Source organism: Falco rusticolus, chromosome 3 (genome assembly GCF_015220075.1).
Source record: "Falco rusticolus isolate bFalRus1 chromosome 3, bFalRus1.pri, whole genome shotgun sequence".
NCBI classification, from domain to species: Eukaryota; Metazoa; Chordata; class Aves; order Falconiformes; family Falconidae; genus Falco; species Falco rusticolus.
The window spans coordinates 104,685,295-104,706,975 of NC_051189.1; the positions used below are offsets into that span (position 1 = coordinate 104,685,295).

Genomic DNA, 21,681 nt, shown 5'->3' on the forward strand with positions numbered 1-21,681 from the left:
CCCAGCAGCAGATTTCCTGTTAAAAATGCAGGTGAGAGCACTGTGCCCATCAGCGGTCCAATTCACCATGGCTCGGGGCAGCTTGCTTCCTATCCACCAGGCGCTGTCCTGCCTGGCTGGTGACTCCAGTGTGAGAGGGCTTTTTCCAATTTACATACAAAATAATGCAGGAGAAAGTGTGAGTCTGAGACTCGAGCTGTGTATACATGGAAGAGAGCAATGCTTCCTTAGGATAACTCATTATACCTTGGAAACATTTCCACGTGCACAAGTAGGCAGCTTCCAGAGCTGACAGTATTTACAGTGCAACGTGCACAGTTTAAAAAGTGGTTTTGAAACTACATAGACCAGACTCCCACTACAACTCATTGAAACTTCACAGAGAAGCCAAACACCTAGCTTAAAGAGCAGCTGTAACTGAAAAACCTCAACCGAAACAGACCTCCTAGGAGTACAGCAATTCAGAAATTCTAGAAGCAAAATCCACACAGAGCCTTTAAGAAGTAAACTGCAGAGCAGAACGCAGCCTTGTTGGGAGGCTCAGAGGCAGCGAACGCCGCGCTGCCCAGCACCAAACCTGCGTTCCCGAAGAGCAAACACTGCAGCACTGACTGGCAGGGAGCAACAGCAGCAGCTCCTCCATGGCGGCAAAGGGAGCCGAAACGCCAGTGATGCCAGGCAGAGCAGCACCCCGCGCCAGCGAGGGGCACAGCCCCACTGTACCTGGGCAAGGAGAGCTGAGCAGGTCCTGGGGACACGGGGCAGCTCCAGAGCCCAGAGGCAGGCCCAAAGGCAAACCAGGAACCCCCACAGCAAGTCAGACTCATCTGAGACCAGAGCTGGGCACCAGCCCCAGCTCACATGGAGCTCCCGGGCCTCGGGCAGAGGGGCTGGGGGGGCCTGGTGAGGCTGCTCAGGGCTGTGATGGACGCTCAGGATCCGCGGCTGCTGCTCAGCCCTGGAAAAAACTGTTTCCAAGCTGTTTGAAGAAATAATGGTCACCGCTCCAGAAAATTTTTATTTTTAGGAACCAGCAGCAAATTAGGCCAGAAATTTGGGTGTCCTGAAGTAGAAAGCGGTCTGTCTCAAGCACGTGGTGCTGTAATGTGCGTGAATTCAAAAGCTCTTCTCAAAAACCTGAAAAATTACTCTGGGCATTCCTGGTCAGAATGCAGATTGATTTGGACAGCTATCAGTGGGGAACCTTGCTGATGCTTTAGAAAGGAATTACTTCTCTTTTCACTAAGTCTTGAACAGCAAATAAAAATGCAGAATTAAAGAAAATTCAATTTGCTACTAGACTGGAAGGATTAAGTCACAAAATTACACCTTAAATTTATACTCTGCTGAAAAATAAAGATTTTAAGTATCTGGGTCTGTAGCTGGACTCGAACTACGCAGTTAATAGCAGAAGAAATCCTCTATTCAACACAGAGCAGACAAAATTGTCATTGGAGAAGCAACTGCAGAAACGCTCCTGTTCACATTCAGGGGATCCCTTTGATCCAGAACAGCAACTCTGCGAGATGGCAAGGAACACCGAGAATCCCCAAGAAGATTCTACCGTCAGCGCCCATGAGGATGGTCGCAGGCTTTACAGCTGTTACTGAACCGAGTACACACCTGGGCTGCAGGCGGGTTCTGCCTGTGCCTCGGAGCTCTTGCCAGTGTAAACTATAAAAATAGTTACACCATTCCTATTTAGAAGCCAGAAAAAATCTTCTCAGAAAACCATTATGTGCCTAATCCTGCTTCAGCCGCTGAGGAAAATGTCAGTGTCGGTTGTTACACAAGTCTCTTCCCAGACGTGTCTGCTCTTTCTTTAGAACACAGGTGCTTGCATGGGATCCTCCGACAACTTTACTTCTTCCTCCCTCTATCATTAGTGAAATGGCCTTGAATTAAATTGTTAAAGGTACGTATCTACAAGACTCAAGGGCCGTAAACCCTGTGTAGGGAGGAATTATTTAAGGTTGCACAAAGGTTATAATTAGAAGCTGTTGAAGGAAGTTAAGCAAAAGAACAAGCCCGAGTATAAAAGCTTACCTCAATCGCTGACGCCTTCAAGCACAAGCAGTTTTGTAGGAAGCACAAAGGCTCTAGAGCTGCTAAGGAGATGGAGCACAAGACAGAGCACTGTAACACTTAACTGCTGCGCCACCCAGACGGGTCCTTAACGCACCTCAATGACACAGAGGAATTGAGTTACCTGAAAAGATGATACTGGGCTTTACAAGCCTGAACCTGCTTCTGGAGCCTATCACATACATTAGCCCCGTTTCTCAAATAGTGGTGAGAAAAAAACAAACAAGTAATGCTGCCCTACTCCCAGTAATGTTCCGGTTAGAGTAGTCAGGAAGGAGCAGACCTGGATTCAGTTCCCTCACCTGTGGGCTGTGTGGCTGGGACTGCTCTGCCCGCAGAGCTCTGCTGAGCGCCCAGGTACGCAGAGAGGTGGATGCTCCTGGACGTGGAAGGGTCACGTACAGCAGGTCTGGCGGTTCAGTTTTATGCAGAGTCATTCCCATACTGTACCAGGCACTAACAATAAATTTCTCCTCCATTTCTCTTTGACATTTTGTTTTTTCATATTCTTTCTCCAATGAATGAAACATTCTGCCCTGCTCCTGCAACTGATTTTTCAGAGCCTGAATCTCAGGAGAACTGAGATCTGCCTGGGGACGCCCACCCCACTGAACACACGCCAACTGAAGGAGCGGGGCCAGCATCTGAGGCGGCACCAGCTACAGCGACCCAGCCAACCTGCCCTTGGCCCCTTCCCTTCCTTGGACGCTTCTCAGGAGATGGCAGGGAAGAGGCTGAAGGCCAGATAACTTGTTCCAGCGCAGGCAGCCTGTCTCTTTCTGCTGTTCTTCTCAGAAACCTCTTAACTTCCTGCCATGTGATGCTGCTGCAAGAACTGCAGAATCTCCATGAAAGGTCAGAGCGAGGAAACATCAGCAGAATCAGCCACTCGGCTGACACATCAGGGCAGCAGGCACATCTGTGCTGGGGCCTGCCCGGCTCTCATTTTACTTATTTTGCTTTCTTGCCGTAGTGCATTTTGCACAGACATACCACAACGCATCTTTTTGTTAAAAGAATATACAGAATAATCTGATTAAGTGGCCATTCTTTGCTCTGCCAGTCACTGTGGGTTTCACACATTGTAGTTAGATTATAGCAAACAGCATGCACGATCAAAATGGCTAGCAAGCCGTCCAAGGCTTGTAATTACTGGATGAAGCACATTGCCTTCTGTACTTTTACAGCTGTAAATACTAGCGTGCAGGCTGTTTTGCATCCGTTACGGTCGTGTTTGTCTCCACCTATTTTAAAAGTAATGCCTTTCTCTTTCTCTAGGAGAGCATTCTTTCTCTGTTGCTTGAAGGGACATATTCCTGGGTTAGGATTTACACTTGCTTACAGCACAGCACTGTGTACTTTGCTTTCCCTTTTCAGAAAGAAACTTGCCAAAGAATTGCAGCAAAACCAGATTGTTCACCCTCCACAGGTTCTTTGTTTCTTCTGGCTCAGAGCTGCTTCTTCATTCTGAAGGAAAATATTTTTCAGTATTGCAAGTATTCAGTGCTGGTGCTAGCATCTATGCCATCTTGTGCACATTCTCATTCCTAAGTCGTGCAATACCTCTCAATCCAGTGAAAGCACTCACCCTCAGTTATGCATTCAAGCCTACACAACAATCAGAATAAAGAGAAAAAACCCCACACTCTTCTTGAGAGGTGATACGAGGCATACAGCAGGTGCTAACAACTGACTACCTTCTCAGCAGGAAAACAAGCAGTCCTCTAGATCCTCTACCTGTCAGGGAACAAAATGGTAAATGCTAGCCAAAGAGTGGATGCACTCTCTGTACTTTAAGCCAAGTTCTGTGGCAGCAAATATCCACTTACCGTGGGCTCTGAAACTAAAGCTTGTCAATAATAAAAAGGCACAAAGTTTCTAGTGTTCACAAAACACTCAGCAGAAAAGTACCTCATCTCATCTTTCAGCAGCAGATGAAGGGGATTTCAGGGAAACAGGCTTGTAACAGTTAGGGAACCTCTGTATGAAACAGGTAAGAAAAGGAAAAAAGCATTTCACAAATTGGAAGGCATTTTTTTTTCCTCTCTCCAATCAGTGAACTCCTTCTTAACACTTCCCCTAGAAGAAAACTAGCCTCATCTTAGTTCATACACTTCCCTAACTTACAGGCTGAGTTAACGACAGCTTGGTAGAAACAGAGAACCCATGTAAATTCAGGCTTGCTAGACATCTGCAATGTAAAAGGTTGAGAACAGGGTCAGCTTTATAAAGGGAACTGTGGTGCACACCGCATAGCCACATTTCATTAACCAAGTCTTTTTTGGTGAACACAGTGAAAGAATCTGCGACAACCAGATACATTAATGGACGCCAAGCTCATTTTATCGAGTGATTTTCCTATTACTGCTTTAATAGGAGCAGGAAAACCCAAACGTACACACTGAAAACTTCATTTCTGTAAGTGAACTCTCTCAGCCTTAGAATAAAAACCAAAAATGTAGAATCAGATTTCTGGCTGCTTTGTGAATACCTTATATTAAAAGATTCTGGAAGCTGAAATATAATACAAGCATGGAAATATTCTCCTTCTAATGCTATAAAGCAGTACTACAGCCTAGGAATGCACAGCTTTTCCTGTATTCTGAATCATGCCCATCTACAAGCCAAGTGTTTATTCCAGATTCTAGGACAAAGGATCTTTCCATCATTTGGTTTACATTTGCATGGCAATACCAGTTAGACGTGCAGATTTAACGAACAAACATGTCCAGTCTTACACAGATTACGACTTTTTGCATATCTTGAGCATATTTCAAAGCTAGAGAAACATATGAAAGATTTCCTAAACAAATTAAACGCAGAGCATACAGCTAAAGCAGTTCTTCCAGTAGATACTAACAATGTAGAGACATTTCTTAATTCTGTATTCAAAAGCACCCTATGTATTTCATTACCAAAATGCAGTAATTGAGAATGAACTTGTTTCCCATTAAAATGAGCAATCATAAAGGCACCTATGCAGTCATTTTCTAAAGTTCAGACTGTACACTTGAGACGTATGCAGAACCAGGTCTCCAGATGCTATGGTAACTCCAGAGCCCAGTGAGGTGCCATCTTGTAAGCATGACTGCTGACAGAGCCAGGTAACAGCAGTGTTATGTGGTAAAGAGAAAGGCAGCAAAGACAAAAATCGATCCCGAATTCTTAATTCCCACAGGGCTATAGCTCTACTACATCCTCCAGTGACCTGTCCAGCAACTCGTTTAGACTGACATATGCTCACTTAAGCCAGGCTTGTGGCGAGTTCCGATTTATAGCAAGCAGAAACAAGCGCTGCTACTGGCAGCAAACTACTAAGTCCAAACTTCCCGCTTTATGCTGATTATTAGCTGCCTACATAGCTCGATGGATCTCTAACCACTAAATGTAGAAAAATTCCAAAGCTATCACGGACAACCTGCTAGCTGTAGGAACTCTACGGTGCTTGACAAGGTAAGAATATTCCCACTTTTAATTTAGTTCCATGCTGCCTTAGAATTAACACTAGTTATTGGCCTTATTTGTATACAGGAAACAAAATATTCTAAATTACAACTTAGCAATCTATGTCACAGAAACACAGAACATCCTGAGTTGGAAGAGACCCATGAGGGTCATAAAGTCCAGCTCCTGACTCACCACAGGGCAAGCTAAAAGTCAAACCACGTATCTTAAAAGCTTTGTTCAAATGCTTCTTGAACACTGACAGCCTTGCGGCCATGACCACTTCCCCAGGGAGCTTCTTCCAGTGCCTGACCACCTTCTCATTTCAGCTCATACTTTAGAAGAACCGTGCGAGATTCTAGACAGAAGTTGTTTTGAATAGTTCGTTGCTAGCCATTAGGGGTAAAAAGGTTTCATAGGGCCGGGCTGGGAAAAAACACACAAAGAAAGAACACACAAGCAGGGTTGCTTCATTTTTATTTACTCAGCAAACATTTTCCCATGTGATTTTTAAATGCCATCCAAGCGTTAAGTAAGATTATTAGATGCTGGCTACTTTTTTTGTGATGAAGCCATTTGCTAACAGGATCTTTTTCCAGAAGCAAAGAGCATTGGTTTGCTAAGGTATCCCAGTTTACACAAGTACAATTGCTAATCTCACCCACAATTAAATTCTATTTACAACAGTGCATCTTACAGTCATTCTACAAAGGACAAGACTCTCTACCTGAAATTGTCCTACTCCCTGTCCCACACCAGGATTTCAGTCTTTCAGTATTAGGGGTGCCTTCACCTGTTCAGCCACTTCCTTCCCCATCAGCGTTTCAACAATGGCCAACCCAAATTCAAAGCTGGTACCGGGGCCGCGGCTGGTGATGATGTTCCCATCCTTCTCCACGCGGCTCTCAGAGTAGGAGTAGTGTGCTTGGGGGGACACACAACAGAAAGAGGGTCAGTCTCCACCACAGTGCCCGCAGCTGCTGCAGAGCACAGACCTGCCTGCCGCAGGGCACTGCCTCCCGCTGCCCGCAGGCTACAGCGGCTGAGGAGCGCGGCTGAACGGCTTGTGCTCTGCTGAAGGCACCTCCACCACCTGCGTGGGCCCGGCCTGCCTCGGGCTCTGCACCCCTGCCCCTCTGGAACCAAGCAGCTCATCACTGCCCGCAGTCCTCAGGGAGGAAAAGGGCCCGCAGGGAGCTCTGGCAGCTTATTCACGTGGTGTGGGAATGCACCTCTGATTCTACAGGCTCATCAAGAAGCACCCGCTGTGCCTGTCAGTTTCCGCGAGGTTACTTTCGGAAGCCAGACTGCTTTTGTATAGCTGTTCACAACTTTCTTTTTTCCAAATGCATGCAGAGGAAACTGGAGGAACCCTGCCATCTCCTGCTTGCCTTCAGACTCGTTAATGTTCACAGAATGACTTCCTACCAGTGCTTCACAACCACTTCCTTTAGGTACAAGCAAGAGGACTGGACACATCAGCTGCTCATAGCACCAAAGCACCGCTCATGGGAGAGCAGGAAAGGTGCTGCTGGGGTTTGCTGTTGGCACCACTGAGGCAAAGAACCAAAGGGGCAAGAGATGGCTCAGCCTCAAGAAGAGAAGGGCAAAAATGCTCCTAGTATGACACCAGCGGCGTATTTTCCCCAAGGATGAAAATGTTAGTACAGCCCTGTATTTTCAGGTTAAACAGACTTAGAAATACAGCCTTAGCATACTCAGCTGAATTTGGGTTACATTCAGGAAAGCATTAAGGAAATTCAGAGATACAAAATAAGATACAAAAGCTATTTTCCTTTCTTTAAATCAGGGGTTCAGCTAAAAAAACCTAAAATTCTGAGAAGGGGTTCAAGAGAAACTTACAAAAGTCATTACATACCTCCATTCATCATTTTATCTTTGGCCAAAGGATGTGTTGTGACTTTGCTTCCAAACGCTATCCCATGTGCAAGAAGGGCCGTAGGACCTGTAGAGGCACAAGGTTACACCAGTGAGGAACTGTTTTCTGCTACAAACACTTTTAAGAATGCACGTTCAGGCACTAGGCCCTCAAGGGGCCAAAGCTCACTGTGACAGACTACTTTTTGTAAAACCAATGCCAGCCCTATCTCTGAAGCAAAAAAGCCTCAAAAAGAACACAGCTGTATCATCTCTCTCATTCTGTTACAGATCTGCACAGAGACACAGATGAAGAAAAGAGAAGGTTTAGGTAACGCCCAGTTCACGCCGCTGTCCCACCAACGACTGTGCTGCCTTTGAAGGAGTCGAGACCAATGGTCATTTCATTTCCAGGTAACATGTTATTTAAAACTGCTTGAAACTAAAGGAACAAGAAGTCCGAGTTTCAATCTGAACATCACCTAGGTACAACTACTTTACGACCTCATTAGGCCTTGAACTTAGAGACTTAACAGACAAAATTTCATTTAAGGAAGTCTTTGCATGTACGTTGCAACTGTGTGCCAAGCAGTATTTTAGACACATCACAGGCTAACTGCCAAGTTTTTGCCTTTCACAGTCTTTCCCTTTTCTTTTCATACTTCCTCCTTGGTCTGACTTGAGGAAGGAGTTTGTATCAAGAAGTCTTAGGTCATCTGACAGAAAATCCTTACGGAAATTCCAAAAGAAACCGAAGGCAGGATTTGCCTAATATGAGTTTCATTTCTGTACATTTAATTCATTTCAGATATAGTCCAGGAAATAACCTTCTCTGTGTTCAGTTGGAATCAGCTCTAAGAATCATTATACCTAAAGAAATGAACTGTCCTGATTACAAGTAAAGGCCTTTATTGGGCAACTGTGGATTTGCCATCATTCTGCAAGAGATACAGATAGAGAAGTGGAAGACCACCACTGCCAAGTTCAAGAAAGTTCACAACTCTGTATGCATGGCATCTAACTGAAGAACAAAAGTAAAAAAAAAACCAAAACAAACCAGCAATGTACCAGAAAACAAAAGTGAAAACACACTCCACAAACACGCTTTTCCACACTCATCACCTCTCCTCCCTCTCCGCTACGGGTACCAAGGCCAGCCTCTCAGCTCAGCTGGGAGTATTGCCAATTGTTCATCTTGCTTTTTTACATAAAATCTTACACAGGAATGAACTGGGTGCCTAGCTGTGCAGAATATGTACACAGACAACGCTCAGAGCAATTCCATCTTCTGCAACCACTCAGATGACGAAGGGTGAGCCTGTAATTCTATATTTACAGCCTCCCTTCTGAAGCTAAAGGGCAGGAGAGGTGACGTGAGATAAATTTACACCAATGATGTTCTGCCAGCACTGTGTCCTTGCAGAAGGATCACCAGAATAAGCAAATATTTTGTAAAAAATCCTAGCACGTTACCTTTCACTTTTTATTTTAAAGACAGTAACTCAACTGATTGGAAAGAACTGGGTACCATGCAGAACTGGCAGGATGAAGCATTCACAACATTTGAGATTCTTCTGCTATTAAATTTACAAAAAAAAATCAGACACTGATGGGTACATATATAGTACAAATCCCTGCTACTAAATTACAGGAATACAGATTTCTAAGGTTGGAAACTGTGTGCACACCCTTTCAAAATATCCAAATGCTTTACAAAGCAAGACGCCTTGTTAACCCACCTGCACATATAGCAGCAATCAGGCCTTTTCTGCTTTCCTGGTCCTTCAAAATGTCTTTCACAGCAGGAGACTGTATGAAGAAACCGTATCACCAGTCATTGTTTGGGGTTGATTATATGAAGCACAGTTGAAATATTTTCCACTGCAAATTCATGAACAAGTTTTACAAAGAAAACCAGCTGACAACTCTCCATCCTGCCTTAGGACAGAGGGCAATCAAAACACTAAGGAGAAAACCTGAAACCAATAAATACTTGCTCCACAAGGGAAGAGCAAGGAAATCAGAAAGAACTACAAGGAAATACTTGGCCCGCATAGAAGCTTGGTTAATCCACGGCCATAGAAAGTTGTTGTTCAAAAACTTCACAAGACAAATAGGAAAGAGTATTCATGAGTTACCTCCAGACAGTCTCTGTCATTGTTAAGAAGATTATATGGGATATTTGTCTCATATGCCAGGGCTTACACACTGTGCGATACCATCTAAATCCTATCTGATAAATCAACTTGTTTGTCCACCTGCCTTCCACAAGGTATTCATGCCACCACTACAACAGCCTTGCACCACAGACAGAATACTTCAGCAAAGGAAAAAGAGTCCTGTGGGTTCGGCCTGTTTTATATTTCATGGAATTAAATTTTCATTTGCAACTGTTTCATCTCCATGCGATTATGAACAGAGATTTTCCCACAATACAGAGCACCCTTGCATTTTTATGTTGCTTAACTAGGTACTCAAGTCCAAGAATTTACCCAGTTGCCCCACCTGTGTATTCACAAGAAGGCTTAAGACAATTAAATTTACCGATTCATTCAGAAGAGTTTTCAGATGCTGAACTGAGTTTGCAGGATTTCTAAGGCAGTGTGGACCACCCCACTACTCATGAGGATGCCCACGAAGCGTTAAAATACCAGAACTTTACCTCTGACAAGTTTTGAGCTCCAAGGTTACCCCCAGGCAGGACCACAACATCGTAAGGCCCCTAAACAAACAAAAGATGAAACTGTTCTGTTGAACAGAGGCTGGTACATACATCACACTCTTTTAAGGCCACTACAGCTGAGTGTCCTGGTTTCAGCCTGATAATTTGCTTCTTGGTGGCTAGTGCAGTGCTGTTTTGGCTCTGGTGTGGGAACAGTGTTGATAACACGCTGAAGTTTTTGGTTGTTGCTGGGTAGCATTTGTACTGGGTCGGGGACTTTTCCAGTTTCTCAGGCCCTGCCAGCAGGAGGGCTGGAGGGGCACAGGAAACTGGGAGGGGACATGGCCAGGACAGCTGACCCCAACTGGTCAAAGGGATATTCCATACCATGGGATGTCACACTCGGTATATAAACTGGAGGGGTTGGTGGGGGCTGCTAATCGCTGCTTGGGGACCAGCTGGGCATCGCTCAGCAGCGAGGGCGAGCAATTGTATTATGCGTCACTTGTTTTCTTTCCTCCCTGCTCTTTGGGTTTCATTCCTCTTCCTTTCTCCCTCCTTTTCATTCTACTATTGTTATTATTGTACTTCTGTTTTTATTTTATCTCAATTGTTAAACTGTTCTTACCCCAACCCTCGAGTTTTACATTCCTTTCTGATTCTCCTCTCCACCTCCCCCGGGTAAGGGGGCAGTGAGATTAAAAAAAAGGGGCTGCGTGGTGCTTAATTACTGGCTGGGGTTAAACCACGACACTGAGTCGAGTGAGAAGCAAAGGGATCTACCTTTTCTTCCACTAAACAACACTTTACCATCACACAACCAGTGCCAGTTAAGGAAAAAAATACTGCTTCCTATTCCAGAGAGAGCCTATTGCTGATAAAGTCTGTCACAGAACTTTTAAGCCTAGTGCATTTAAGAGTTACAGTGCAAGAGCTGCCAATTGTTTGCTGAAAGGACAAGTGGTTTTGCTCCAACCTCACTGTACAGGTCTAACCATAGCATTGTTTAGCTTCCCACCGCAGCTTTTCAGTTGTTCCAGCTCATGGTGTTTTGCTGGGCCAACTAATGCACAAACTAAAGCTCTACATTTGATGTTTTGCAAAAACAAATACCTGTACAGAATTAAGAAATCTGTCTGATCCTAGCACGCTATGAAGCGGGACAAGACTGAAGAGGAGCACTGCAGGCGGTGCAGTTCTGTGATTCACTACTGCACAGAGCCAACATAACATGCAACCAATTTCTAAATGAACGCATAAGCTTCCCAAATTCACCTCTGAAACGGTGAGAAAAGCTATGTCGGCCATTATATCAGATCAGGGTGACGACCAACCTCTTTTCTGGCATCTTCAAGACTGGCATCAGGACAAATGAAAACATCTCGACTGCACTGCACTGGTTCTTTTCCTGTTAGGCCTGCAACAGTCACCTTGATCTAACGGAAGAATACACGTATCATTACAAGTCAAGAATTTAGGGCATTTTTCTTCTATGTTTGTTCTTAAGTAGTACACAGAATGAGCGAAGCAATGCTGAAAGCTGTTCAGAACAGAACACTTCAGCTTCCCCAAACCATGATTAAGTCCAAACACACAAGGTAAGCAGCGATATCTGGAAATCAACAAATTTACCTCTAACAGTTCAACTTTTCAAACAGGACATTTAGAGAATATCTGATCCCACAGGTTTTAAACAAAAGAAAACAATACAACCCAGGAGAGCCAGACTAAGGAGTTCTGATAATGAATTAAAGTCCCTCTGCAGGCTCAAGCCATTATCAAACCCACTTATGGTGTATTCTGTTTTCTCCCTTGACTTTTAGATGCCCGGTCACAATACCATAGGTGTGCATGGCACAGCTCGCATTCACTAAATAAGCAGACAAGCTTCTGTTTCTTACGGCAGGCAAAACGGGGAGTACATTAATGGAATGACAAAGGTGGTGGGAGAAGGTAGTTTTTGTTTTAGCCATTTCTATACACATGAAGTTGATGCATTTATTTAAAATCTTATTTTCACACCTAATCAGATAATAACAATCTGTACCACTACAGCTGCAAAAGTAACAAACAGCATGAGGAATCCCACCAGAAAGAATTCTAGTTAATAACAGAATCTCAAAAGGTGCTGAAGAAAAGCTAAATAATGTCACAAGCTGTAACGTACTGGTTCAGATCCCTACAAAAACATCACTTCTTGTTACTACGCATGGGAGTAGCCATGTTTTCTGACATGCTAAGATTTGCTTGACACCTCTGCTCTAGTCTACATCAGGCTCCTATTTTTAAAAGTTATCTATTGCCCCCATGTCAGTTGTCACGCATGCTTATTTGGGGCCTGGCACAAACATTTGCTAACCAGTACGAAGGCAAAAGTAAGCTTTCACCTCACATGACAGACTGCACCTTGAACTCCTAGCAACGAACACCAACTGGAGGCAAAGACTTTCCCTTGACCAAACACCCACAAAAAGATTTTTCATTGTCTGTATACTCACCCCAGCTCTTCTCATAACATCAGTGGGGATTACAGTTTCCATTTCCTCTGCCCCTTTTGCTAGAATGACCAATGCTCTTTTCGAGGCCATAGTTTTGAGGGGTTGCTATTAGGTGAGATGGTCGTGAAGGGATGGGCTGAGGTGGGCAGAAAGAGACAATGTGGTTAGAAGGCAAACCCCCAATACAAATCCTTCCTAATGCTGAAGTTTAACAGTGAGTCATTTGCATTTTTGCATTATCTTTCATTTAAGCCTTCTCAAAATGGTTCCACGAGCTTTAATAAATATTCACAGCAGTCCCACTTAACTAAAAAGCTTTTTACAAAGAATGCACTATGATATTAAGGGATTAAGATATTTGTGCAGTGGGAGGCACAAGCACATCAGCACCAGCAAGGGAAGCAAGCAGCCTGGCCTAACCAAGACTTTACGTGATGCAAGTCTGCCACAGAGAAGGGTTCAAGGTGGGTGGCATGTTGCTTTCAATTTGCACACCCTCGCTCATACCCAGACTACTGACACCTCTCCTACCCAGGTCAGCATTTGTAAAAAGGGCTTGCATGAGCTTTGACCTCACACCTGGTATTTAGTTTCCACACGGCAGGCTTCATGAAGAGTTTCCCGTGACTTAGAGTGACTTGCCCAGTGCCCCTGCAAAACCTCAGCAATAGATTTGCTGGGTATGTCATCATGTTGTGGGGGAGAAACGTCTGTGCACATGTGTGATGGGGGAGCAGACCACAGAATTTAGCAATGGAACAAACTAGGCTCAAGGCTTTTTTTTTTTTTTTGGGGGTGTGCGTGTGTTCTAAATTCAAGTTAAGATGAATGGCCAAATTTCCACTTGAAGGTTAAAGTAATTTTAACTACATCACGTAAAATACACGCTAACTCATAGTGGTCTGACAGGTGCCTGTGAGAGCATCTGTGTTGTGAGAAGGCATTTCACAGGTCATCCACTCTATGAAGATAGGGATTTTTTTCCCTGTGTAGGGCCTTTCCATCCAGAAATGCACGTAGCAGCTGGGAACTCCTCATAAAATGAGATCCATGTTTAGTTGCCTACACAAAAGAAAACCATCCCCTCATCCTGCTTCAACTTCACCTGTTTCCAGGTTCACTCCCTGCTGTTAGCCTCATTTAGAAAGATGCTCTTTCTAGAATGCAGTAACACACAGTAGAAGGTCCTGTGGCATGCAGAATCAGCCCAAGCAGACCAATTCAGCATGGGCAGCTTGATGTACTGTCAACATAGGGCCAAGTGAAGAAGTACACTTAAATCATAGATATCAGCAGTAACTTCAGGACAACCTGAAACTTCTTAATAATTCATCTTGAAGGTATCTGTTGACTCTGCAAAATTAATTTTCGTATGAATTTGACAAACTAGCAACACACTACCTGAATAGCCACAATGCAGAAATACTGTATTTGCTTTTCATTGTAGAAAACTTTAGCTCATAGTCTGTATCCCTCTCTCTCATTAGTTCTTTAGATGCAAACAGGCACCTGATCCTGGAAGCTTTTCTCTTTCCAAAGTGCAGAGTCTCACTACTGTCCTTAAGACATTTACTGTAATACAGACAAATTCTTCAGCATTAGAACGGTACTTTATGTGGGTGCCCATGTAAATAGCTGTCACGCTGTAAATGCTGACAGGGTCAGGCTGTTTTCCAAGAAGGCTGAACCAAGTTACACAGACGTAACAGCCACTTTTTGACACGCTATCTACGCACAGTAAATACGGCTTCCACTTGCCTCTTGGTGCCAGCATATGCACAGGCTGTCTCAAACCTCTGAGCTAAACGTATTCTCTTACGTGGGTACATGCACATTTCTGAATCAGAAGTTCTAAGAAAACTGGCTTTAAAAAAATCACAGTGCCCTGACGAAGCAGCCAGCTACGAGCGGCCAGGGTCATGTTAAGGGCCATCAGCTCAGCCAGCCTGGATGGAGGCCGGGGCCCTGCATACTGCTGGGTTTAGTGGAGGCCACGGCGCCATTTGGCGCAGCGTGGAACCCAGCGGCCCCAGCGGCACTGGGTGGGCAGAGCCCCTGGCCGCGGCGGCACAGGGCAGAGGGGGCAGAGGGGGCAGCAGGCCGCGGCCAGGGCCCCAGCCCCGGGGGCGCAGGGCAGAGGCGCAGGGCAGAGCCCAGGCCGCGGGGGGTCAGGGCAGAGGGGGCGCAGGGCCCCAGCCCCGGGGGCGCAGGGCAGAGGCGCCGGGCCGCGGGCAGAGCCCAGGCCGCGGGGGGTCAGGGCAGAGGGGGCGCAGGGCCCCAGCCCCGGGGGCGCAGGGCAGAGGCGCAGGCCCGCGGGCAGGGCCCCGGCCGCAGCAGCACAGGCCGCCGGAGACGCGCGGCCGCCCCGCCCCGCCCCGCCCCGCCCGCCGCTGTGAGGGGGCGCCCCCCCGGCCGGCCCGCGGCCCCGCCGCCCCCCCCGCCCGTCCGCCGTCCCCGGGGACCCTTCGGCCGGAGCCGGGCTGCGGGGCGGCCCGCGCGGGCGGCCGGAGCGGCGGCGGCGACTCACCTCAGCCGAGGCGCAGGCGGCTCTGGGCGGCCCGGGCGGCTCCGCCTTCCCGCCGCCGTGACGCCGCCGCCCGCCCGGCCCCCGCAGCGCGCCGGTGCCTCGGGCTGGCTCGGAGCGGGGCCCCGGGCAGCAGCGCGGCCGCGGGGCCGGGGCCCGGCCCGGTTTCGGTTGGGAGGGGGCTGATGGTCTTCGTAGCTGGTGTGGGGCCTCGCGTTGGCTCTGGAGGGAGCGGCGCTGGCAGCGCGCCGGCGGGTGCGGTGGTCGTACCGGCCCGGGGCGCTCCGGGCCGCCGGGCCGCGCCGCGCCGGGGGGGGGCACGGGGGGGACCGCTGAGCCCGGCTGGCCACGGGGCGTCACGCTCGGTATATAAACGGGGGCGGGGGTGGGTTGGCCGGGGCTGCCGGGCTGGGCCACTGCACCGTGCATCGCTTGTTTTCTTCCCTCCCTTCTCCGTGGATTTTACCCTCCCCTCCCTCTTTTCATTATAACTGTTATTGTCATCAACATTATTACTGTTCTTCCATTCTTGTTCTATTTCAGCTATTAAATTGTTCTTAACCCTCCAGTTTCACATTCCTTTCCGAGTGCCCTCCCCATCCCTCTGGGTGAAGGGGAGAGTGAGCGAGTGGCTGCGTGGTGCTTAATTACCAGCCAGGTAATTAAGCACCTTCAGGTACCTTGAAACCACGCTGACCCTCGGGCAGCTCCCGCACCTACAGAACTGAACCGAGTGCTGCTCGTCCCCCATCCTGCCCGCAGCCCCCCAGCCCGGAGCATCCCCCAGCTCCGGGATAGGGCTTCCCCTGGTTTTAGGGAGAAGTGCCCGTGGTTTGGGGGACAGACAAAGAAGCCCAAGGGGCCCAGGGCTGCAGATAGCCCCTGGCCCAGGCACTGGGCCATCAGAACTCTGGCAGAGCAGCTCCAGCCCAGGTCGTGGTGAAAATTCCATTACTTACTGTTTATCAAAAAGTCTTTGTCTTAGGAATCGCGTAACTTGGACAGGGAGCTCAAGGACAACTTGAATGATCAGGTGGGGTTTGTCCTGAACCCCTCAAACAAGGAAGATGTAAGCGGGACCATCCGGACAATAAATATCATGTGTGACTCTGTTGTGACAGTAACTCTGTGGCTCTCCGGCATCTGGCCGCCGTCCCTGGCCTGTGTGAGCCTTACAGTGCGTGCCTGCGCTTAGCCTAGACTTAAAACTTGACATACGCTAGGTGCATAAACTATTTTTGCTTTTCACCAAGTATAAAAGTGGGCAAGCTCTGGGGACTGGGCCAGGAGCCTCACCTGTGGACGGATGCACCGTGAAGGAATTTTCCCAGTTCCCAAGAGACTCCTGGCACCGGCTGCAACGGAGCTTCCAGCCGCAGGGTGGGCCTGGGTGCCATCAAGGTGGCAATCGGTGATGTCTCCTTTTCTTACTCTCTGTGATGCTTTGCAGTAATGAACTGATGCTTTGCTCCTATCGCTCTTTTATCATACTGTGCATAGGAACTAGTACTGTTTCCTTTTATCACATCAAACAGTATTTTCCTTTATGATACTGTACCATAATAAACTGCATTTCTTCTTATATTTGATTTGGAGTTCATTTGTGCTGGGCATCCAGCCAGTCAGCAAAACACGGGGCACCGGAGGCGTGCGGGAGCTTCCCGCGCTGGTCCAGGCACTGCCCTGCCGGGGCTGCCCCCGCGTCCCCAGCTGCCACGCATTCGGGATGCGCCTCCCGTGCTCCCGTTATCCCGGCGGTGCGGGAGCCGCAGGGGCCGGGTGGCGGGAGCCCCCGTCGGTCTGCGAGGCGGCCCCGGGGTCGGGCCGTTTGCAGGCAAGCCGGTACGGGCTGCCCCCCCGGCTCCAGCCTGTGCCCCCGCACCCCCCGCCCCGCCGCGGGCATTCCGCGCGGGACTCACCGGGCAGCCCCGGCGGGGAGCGGCGGGCGCTGCCCGGCAGCGATGAGCGGGCGGCGGGCGCTGCCCGGCAGCGCCGGGGGTCGCGGCGGGGCGGTGCAAAGGACCGGAAAGCCCCGCCGGGCCGCGGGTTTCCCCGCCGCCCCCGGGCTGACGCAGCGGGGACCCGGGGGCGGCCCCTAAGGGCCGGTGCCCGCCGCCCCACGCGCACTCGGCCGGGCTGCGCCGCTACGCACCGACCCATGGGCCCGGCGCTGCTGCCCGCCGCGCTGCTGGCGCTGGCGCTGAGCCCGGGGACCGCCGCCGCGCTGCCCTGCGCCGCCGCCTGCCCCGCGGGTGAGGGCCGGGCGGCCGGGCCGGGCCGGGCCGGGCCCGGGGGGGGTGTTGCCGGTAGCGGCCCCGTCGCAGCCACCCCGTGTCTCGGCCCGCAGGTACCTACGCGGTGGGCGCGGCGAGCTGCGGGCGGGCCGCGGGCTGCCGGCAGTGCCCGGCCGGCACCTTCTCCAGCGTGGCGGGACGGCGCGGCCTGCACGCTCTGTCGGAAGTGCGAAGGTACCGGGCGGCGGCGGCGGCGGGGCCGGTGCGCGGCCCCCGGCTGCCTCCCGGCGGTGGCGGGGCGTGCGCCGCTGTGGCGGGACGGGACGGGACGGGGTGGGTGCGGAGCCGCCGTCGCGCCTGCGGGGTTGTGGCCGCGGCGGGGGCCGGTGCGGGAGCCCCGGGGCGCGCCCCGGTTACCTGCGGCTCGTTCCCACCCTCCAGGACGGTTCCAGTATTTAAAGGAATGTTCCTCCACCAGCGACGCGAGTGCACCTGCCAGGAGGGCTACCGCTGCGGCGGCGCCGGCTGCGCCCGCTGCGACCCGGGCTGCGGCGCGGGCAGGGAGAGCGGCGGGAGCGGTAAGGGCGGCCCCCCCGCCGGCGCCGCGCAAGCGAACCGGGCCCCGGGCCTGGCGGGGGAGAGGCTGGTGCTGAGCGGCGTGTGCGGGGCGGGAGCGGACCCGGGGGCAGCCCCGCCGCCGCCGCCCCCAGCCCCGCCGCGCTTTGCTCGACGGCTCGTTTGCCGCCAGCGTGCGCCAGAACCGAGCCGGGAAACTAACGTTAACCGGGGTTGGTGGCGCCTGTGCCAAAGCCCGCGGAGCTGTACCCCAGCACTGCGCGGGTGACGGGGGGACACTGGCCTTGCCCGCTCAGAGCCGCTTAAGGAACAGCAGTTCTGTGAGCGGGGGGCACAGGCCTTGTACAAGCAGGCAAAAATGATGTTTCACGCGCTGTTTTAAACGCTCATCTCCTACACGTTTACCCATCCTTGTCTATCGAAGGTTGCCAGGCTTGCCCCTACGGAACTTTTAACGATCAGCCCAGTGGCTCCTGTAAAAACTGGACAAAGTAAGTAATCTCAAAATAAATGCTATAGGTATTGCACTTAACTGGATTTTTTTCCTCAGTGTTTTTGGGTTTTTTTTCTGGATTTCCCCTCCTTGCTCCTTGTTTTGCTTTAAAAATGTCTTTCAGGTGCTCTGCAAACGAGGTCCTGGTGCCTGGAACTGCAGAAAAAGATGTCATTTGCAAACACTCTTCAGATAATCCTACTTCAGTCACTACCCTGCCTACCACACCTCCTGCAATTCCATTTTCTATCCCTGTGGCAGGTGAGTCATTGCATAACGTTGTTTACAGGGCAAAAGAATTGACGACCTACTGTGGAACATACTGTAGCTCATTCAGTTACCAGCTAAAGCAAGGTCCTTTCTTCTGTCCCTCTCTAGTGTCGCAGACTTCCCCCGAAGCAGAGTTGGAGGCAAAGCTGTCAGCTAATCCAAGGGCAGTAGGATTTTGCTCTGTAACACTTCTTAGAGAATGTTGTTTGCTTCCTAGGGAAGGACATCCAGATGGACATGCTCAGAATTTCTGTTGCTGTAGCTGGGCTGCTGTGTGTAGTGTTCCTGCTACCGTTGTGTGTATGCTTCAGTATCTGGCAGAAAAAGAAACTACACGCCATCTTCAAGAAAAGTAAGATAGATACACTCTTCAATTTTTCTTTTTGAAACTAGACAGAAATCCTGAAACCAGGTTTTTAAGTGTCTGTCAAAGATAGATAGTTGCAGATAGCTTCACGTTTTGGCCTTGTAAATTTGAAACAGCAACTGAAAGGAAAACAGTTTTGGAATTTTTATTGCAGAAAGCACTTAATTACCTGTGGGTGTTCTGCCAGCATTGGAGGTTAACTGCATGCATATCCATAGAAGGGAAGTATGCATGGGAGGTGAAAAAACTAGCTGAGCCTGGCTGAACTGGTTAAGGGTCAGTTCAGTTTATTATGTCCAAGTACCATCCTTGGCACGGGTGGCAATAGCACTGTGCCGTTCTGTCTGCTCAGCAGCAGTGTGCGTGGCCTGCGGTGAGCGCCTGTGGGCTTCGGCCGCAGTGGCAGCCAGTAAGCCCTGGGGAGGCTCAAAAGTTCAGCACAAAGATGAGGTGGAATTACATCCAACATTGTTTATAGTTGGGATTTTGTTTGTTGGGTTTCTCTCTCTTGCTCTGCCCTTTCCTAGAGATAAGGGCTTCATCTTCTCACAAAATTCTGAATACAGGAGACAACAGCATTACTGCAAAAATCTAACGATTCCATGTTGGTCTTCCTCTCATCCCTATGGCAACAGCACTAGCCGCCCCTGTGCATTAGGGAAAGTAAAGTATGATAAGTTAGTTTATCAGATATACATGCTGTAGAGGAATAGTTTCAGGTTATTGAATCATTTGGAAGGATTTTTCTCTCTGACTTCTGCGCTTGTGGCTGAGGGAGGATGAAATAAGATGGCTAATACATACAACGATAGCGAGCGTTTGATCTTTTTCTTTAGTGCATACCACACCTGAACAGTCAATGCAGGAAGATGATGCCTGCAGCTGCCCGCTTTCCTGAGGAAGAACAGGTGAATATCAGGACCATGGCAATCCACAGAATGCAGAGATCTTTTGGTGAACTAGGAATTGGACTGTCCAGGTCAACCATGTATGAATTTCCTTCTGGAATACAGAACAAGAACCTCTTTACAGAAATAGAGAAGGTATCAGAATCTATGAATTTTGGAGCACTAAATAGCTCAGCCACTTTTCCATCTCTTAAAAAAAAATAAAAAGAAATAAATACAAAGATCTAGTTTGCTGACTTCCTTCCTCTAGGATTAGGAACCATATTTCTAAGAAGCAGTGTTTGATACTACATATAGAAAGTAGTACTGCACTTGAAAGCAGTACTGGAAGGGCTTTCTGGTCCCTCTTACAAATGGTGCCTGAGTCACAATTACATGCGGTCTGAAAGCATTTGATGCTAGAAAGGAGATCTGTAGCGCATAGTAGAGCCGCGTGTGACGCTCACAGTCACTACTGCTGCTACCCGCCATCCTCTTACGTCTAGAGCTGTGGCTTCTGAAGTTTGGCTCAAACCCAACAGCCTTGGGTTTCTGGTGTAAATACAGCCAGACCTGATTTCAGGTCCCATCAGCCCTAGGAGCAGGTACCTGGCCTGGCCGCTGCACGCCTCCTTGCACGTGGGAGAGGGGAAGGCATAAAAATCTAGAGCTGCAAAGTGTTCCGTAACAGCTTGCATCTGCTGTTGTATTACACTGACTGGCGTAAGAGGCAGTGGAAACACTGAGAGCAGCTGTGGTTGACTTGATCTCAGAAACAGGTTACTGTGCAGCTGGACCGCACCACCTTCAGTCCTGCATCATTCCACTTTGATCTTTTAGGTGCTGTAAACATACTATGCACGTTGCAGATGTGGTATACGAAGATGTGATACATTTCTGGTGCTATTTTTGTAACTGAGGTTGGAAAGATTTTAACATCAGACACTGTATCTGTCTCTTTGATCAATTAATGCACCTTTGGTCTTAAAGATACATGTTTGAGTCATGGCATGCACAACACCATTTTTAACCTTTTTACAAAAGCAAGTATATATTTTATTGCTTTGGTAAATATATTCAAAAATAGAATGAAAACCCACCCATATGTCACGCAAAGTGTCATGTTCCCCTCTGTGATTTCAACTTAGAGAATGCTATTCTCGTATTTGGAGAATGACAGCCCCTCTCTCCATCCAGCAAAAGATGATGGTTAACAGATTATTTTCACCAAACCACACTTACACATGTTGATAAACTTGTATACAAGTAAATGTAAAACAGCATGTGAGAAAATAAATGTAATACTGAAGCCTGAACTGTGAAGTTATGTATAAATAAATCTCTTTTTACCCCTAGCCTAAGTCTCCTCTCCTCTCTGTTGGTACTTCCAACTGTGAGAATTAAGCGACCATTACATCAAGTTCACAGACTTAGAGACATGAACGGGACACATGAAAAGCCACCAATCTATTTATAAATCAGAGAGCAACCTTTGCACCAGTGGGCGATGTCTTAGACAGGATAAAACAGTCTTGCTTGTGATTAGTTTCTAATCCACATGTAAAGGGTGAGAATTACTGTACACATCCTGTAAAAACTGACAACATCTGGCATTTTCTCCTTGAAACAAAGAGGGAGCAGCTGGAATTTTATATTTTCTTAGTGCATTCTGCGTGTATTTGGAAATGCTCTGAAGACAGTGCAAACCCCTTATTTTCCTTTTCTGTACCTGAAGCAGAAGTAAATCTATTTACTGAACAGTG

The 21,681-nt window shown here is 48.6% G+C and overlaps 2 protein-coding genes across 2 annotated transcripts; one reads left to right on the top strand and one right to left on the bottom strand.

Moving 5' to 3' along the window:
- Nucleotides 1-5,989: 5,989 nt before the first annotated feature.
- On the bottom strand, nucleotides 5,990-15,177 carry PARK7 (Parkinsonism associated deglycase). Its single transcript, XM_037381139.1, has 7 exons — nucleotides 15,095-15,177; nucleotides 12,568-12,703; nucleotides 11,404-11,505; nucleotides 10,070-10,129; nucleotides 9,147-9,216; nucleotides 7,409-7,495; nucleotides 5,990-6,453 (listed from the first exon to the last, which is right to left on the bottom strand). The coding sequence occupies exons 2-7, from the start codon at nucleotides 12,655-12,657 to the stop codon at nucleotides 6,293-6,295; spliced, it is 570 nt and encodes a 189-aa protein (XP_037237036.1). The 5' UTR covers nucleotides 12,658-12,703; nucleotides 15,095-15,177; the 3' UTR covers nucleotides 5,990-6,292.
- A 1,994-nt stretch (nucleotides 15,178-17,171) lies between these two features.
- On the top strand, nucleotides 17,172-21,155 carry TNFRSF9 (TNF receptor superfamily member 9). Its single transcript, XM_037381140.1, is given in 10 exon segments — nucleotides 17,172-17,343; nucleotides 17,439-17,533; nucleotides 17,535-17,559; nucleotides 17,767-17,805; nucleotides 17,808-17,903; nucleotides 18,326-18,392; nucleotides 18,519-18,655; nucleotides 18,882-19,016; nucleotides 19,868-19,957; nucleotides 19,960-21,155. Coding segments are annotated over 10 exon segments (813 nt in total). The 5' UTR covers nucleotides 17,172-17,249; the 3' UTR covers nucleotides 19,995-21,155.
- Nucleotides 21,156-21,681: the final 526 nt, after the last annotated feature.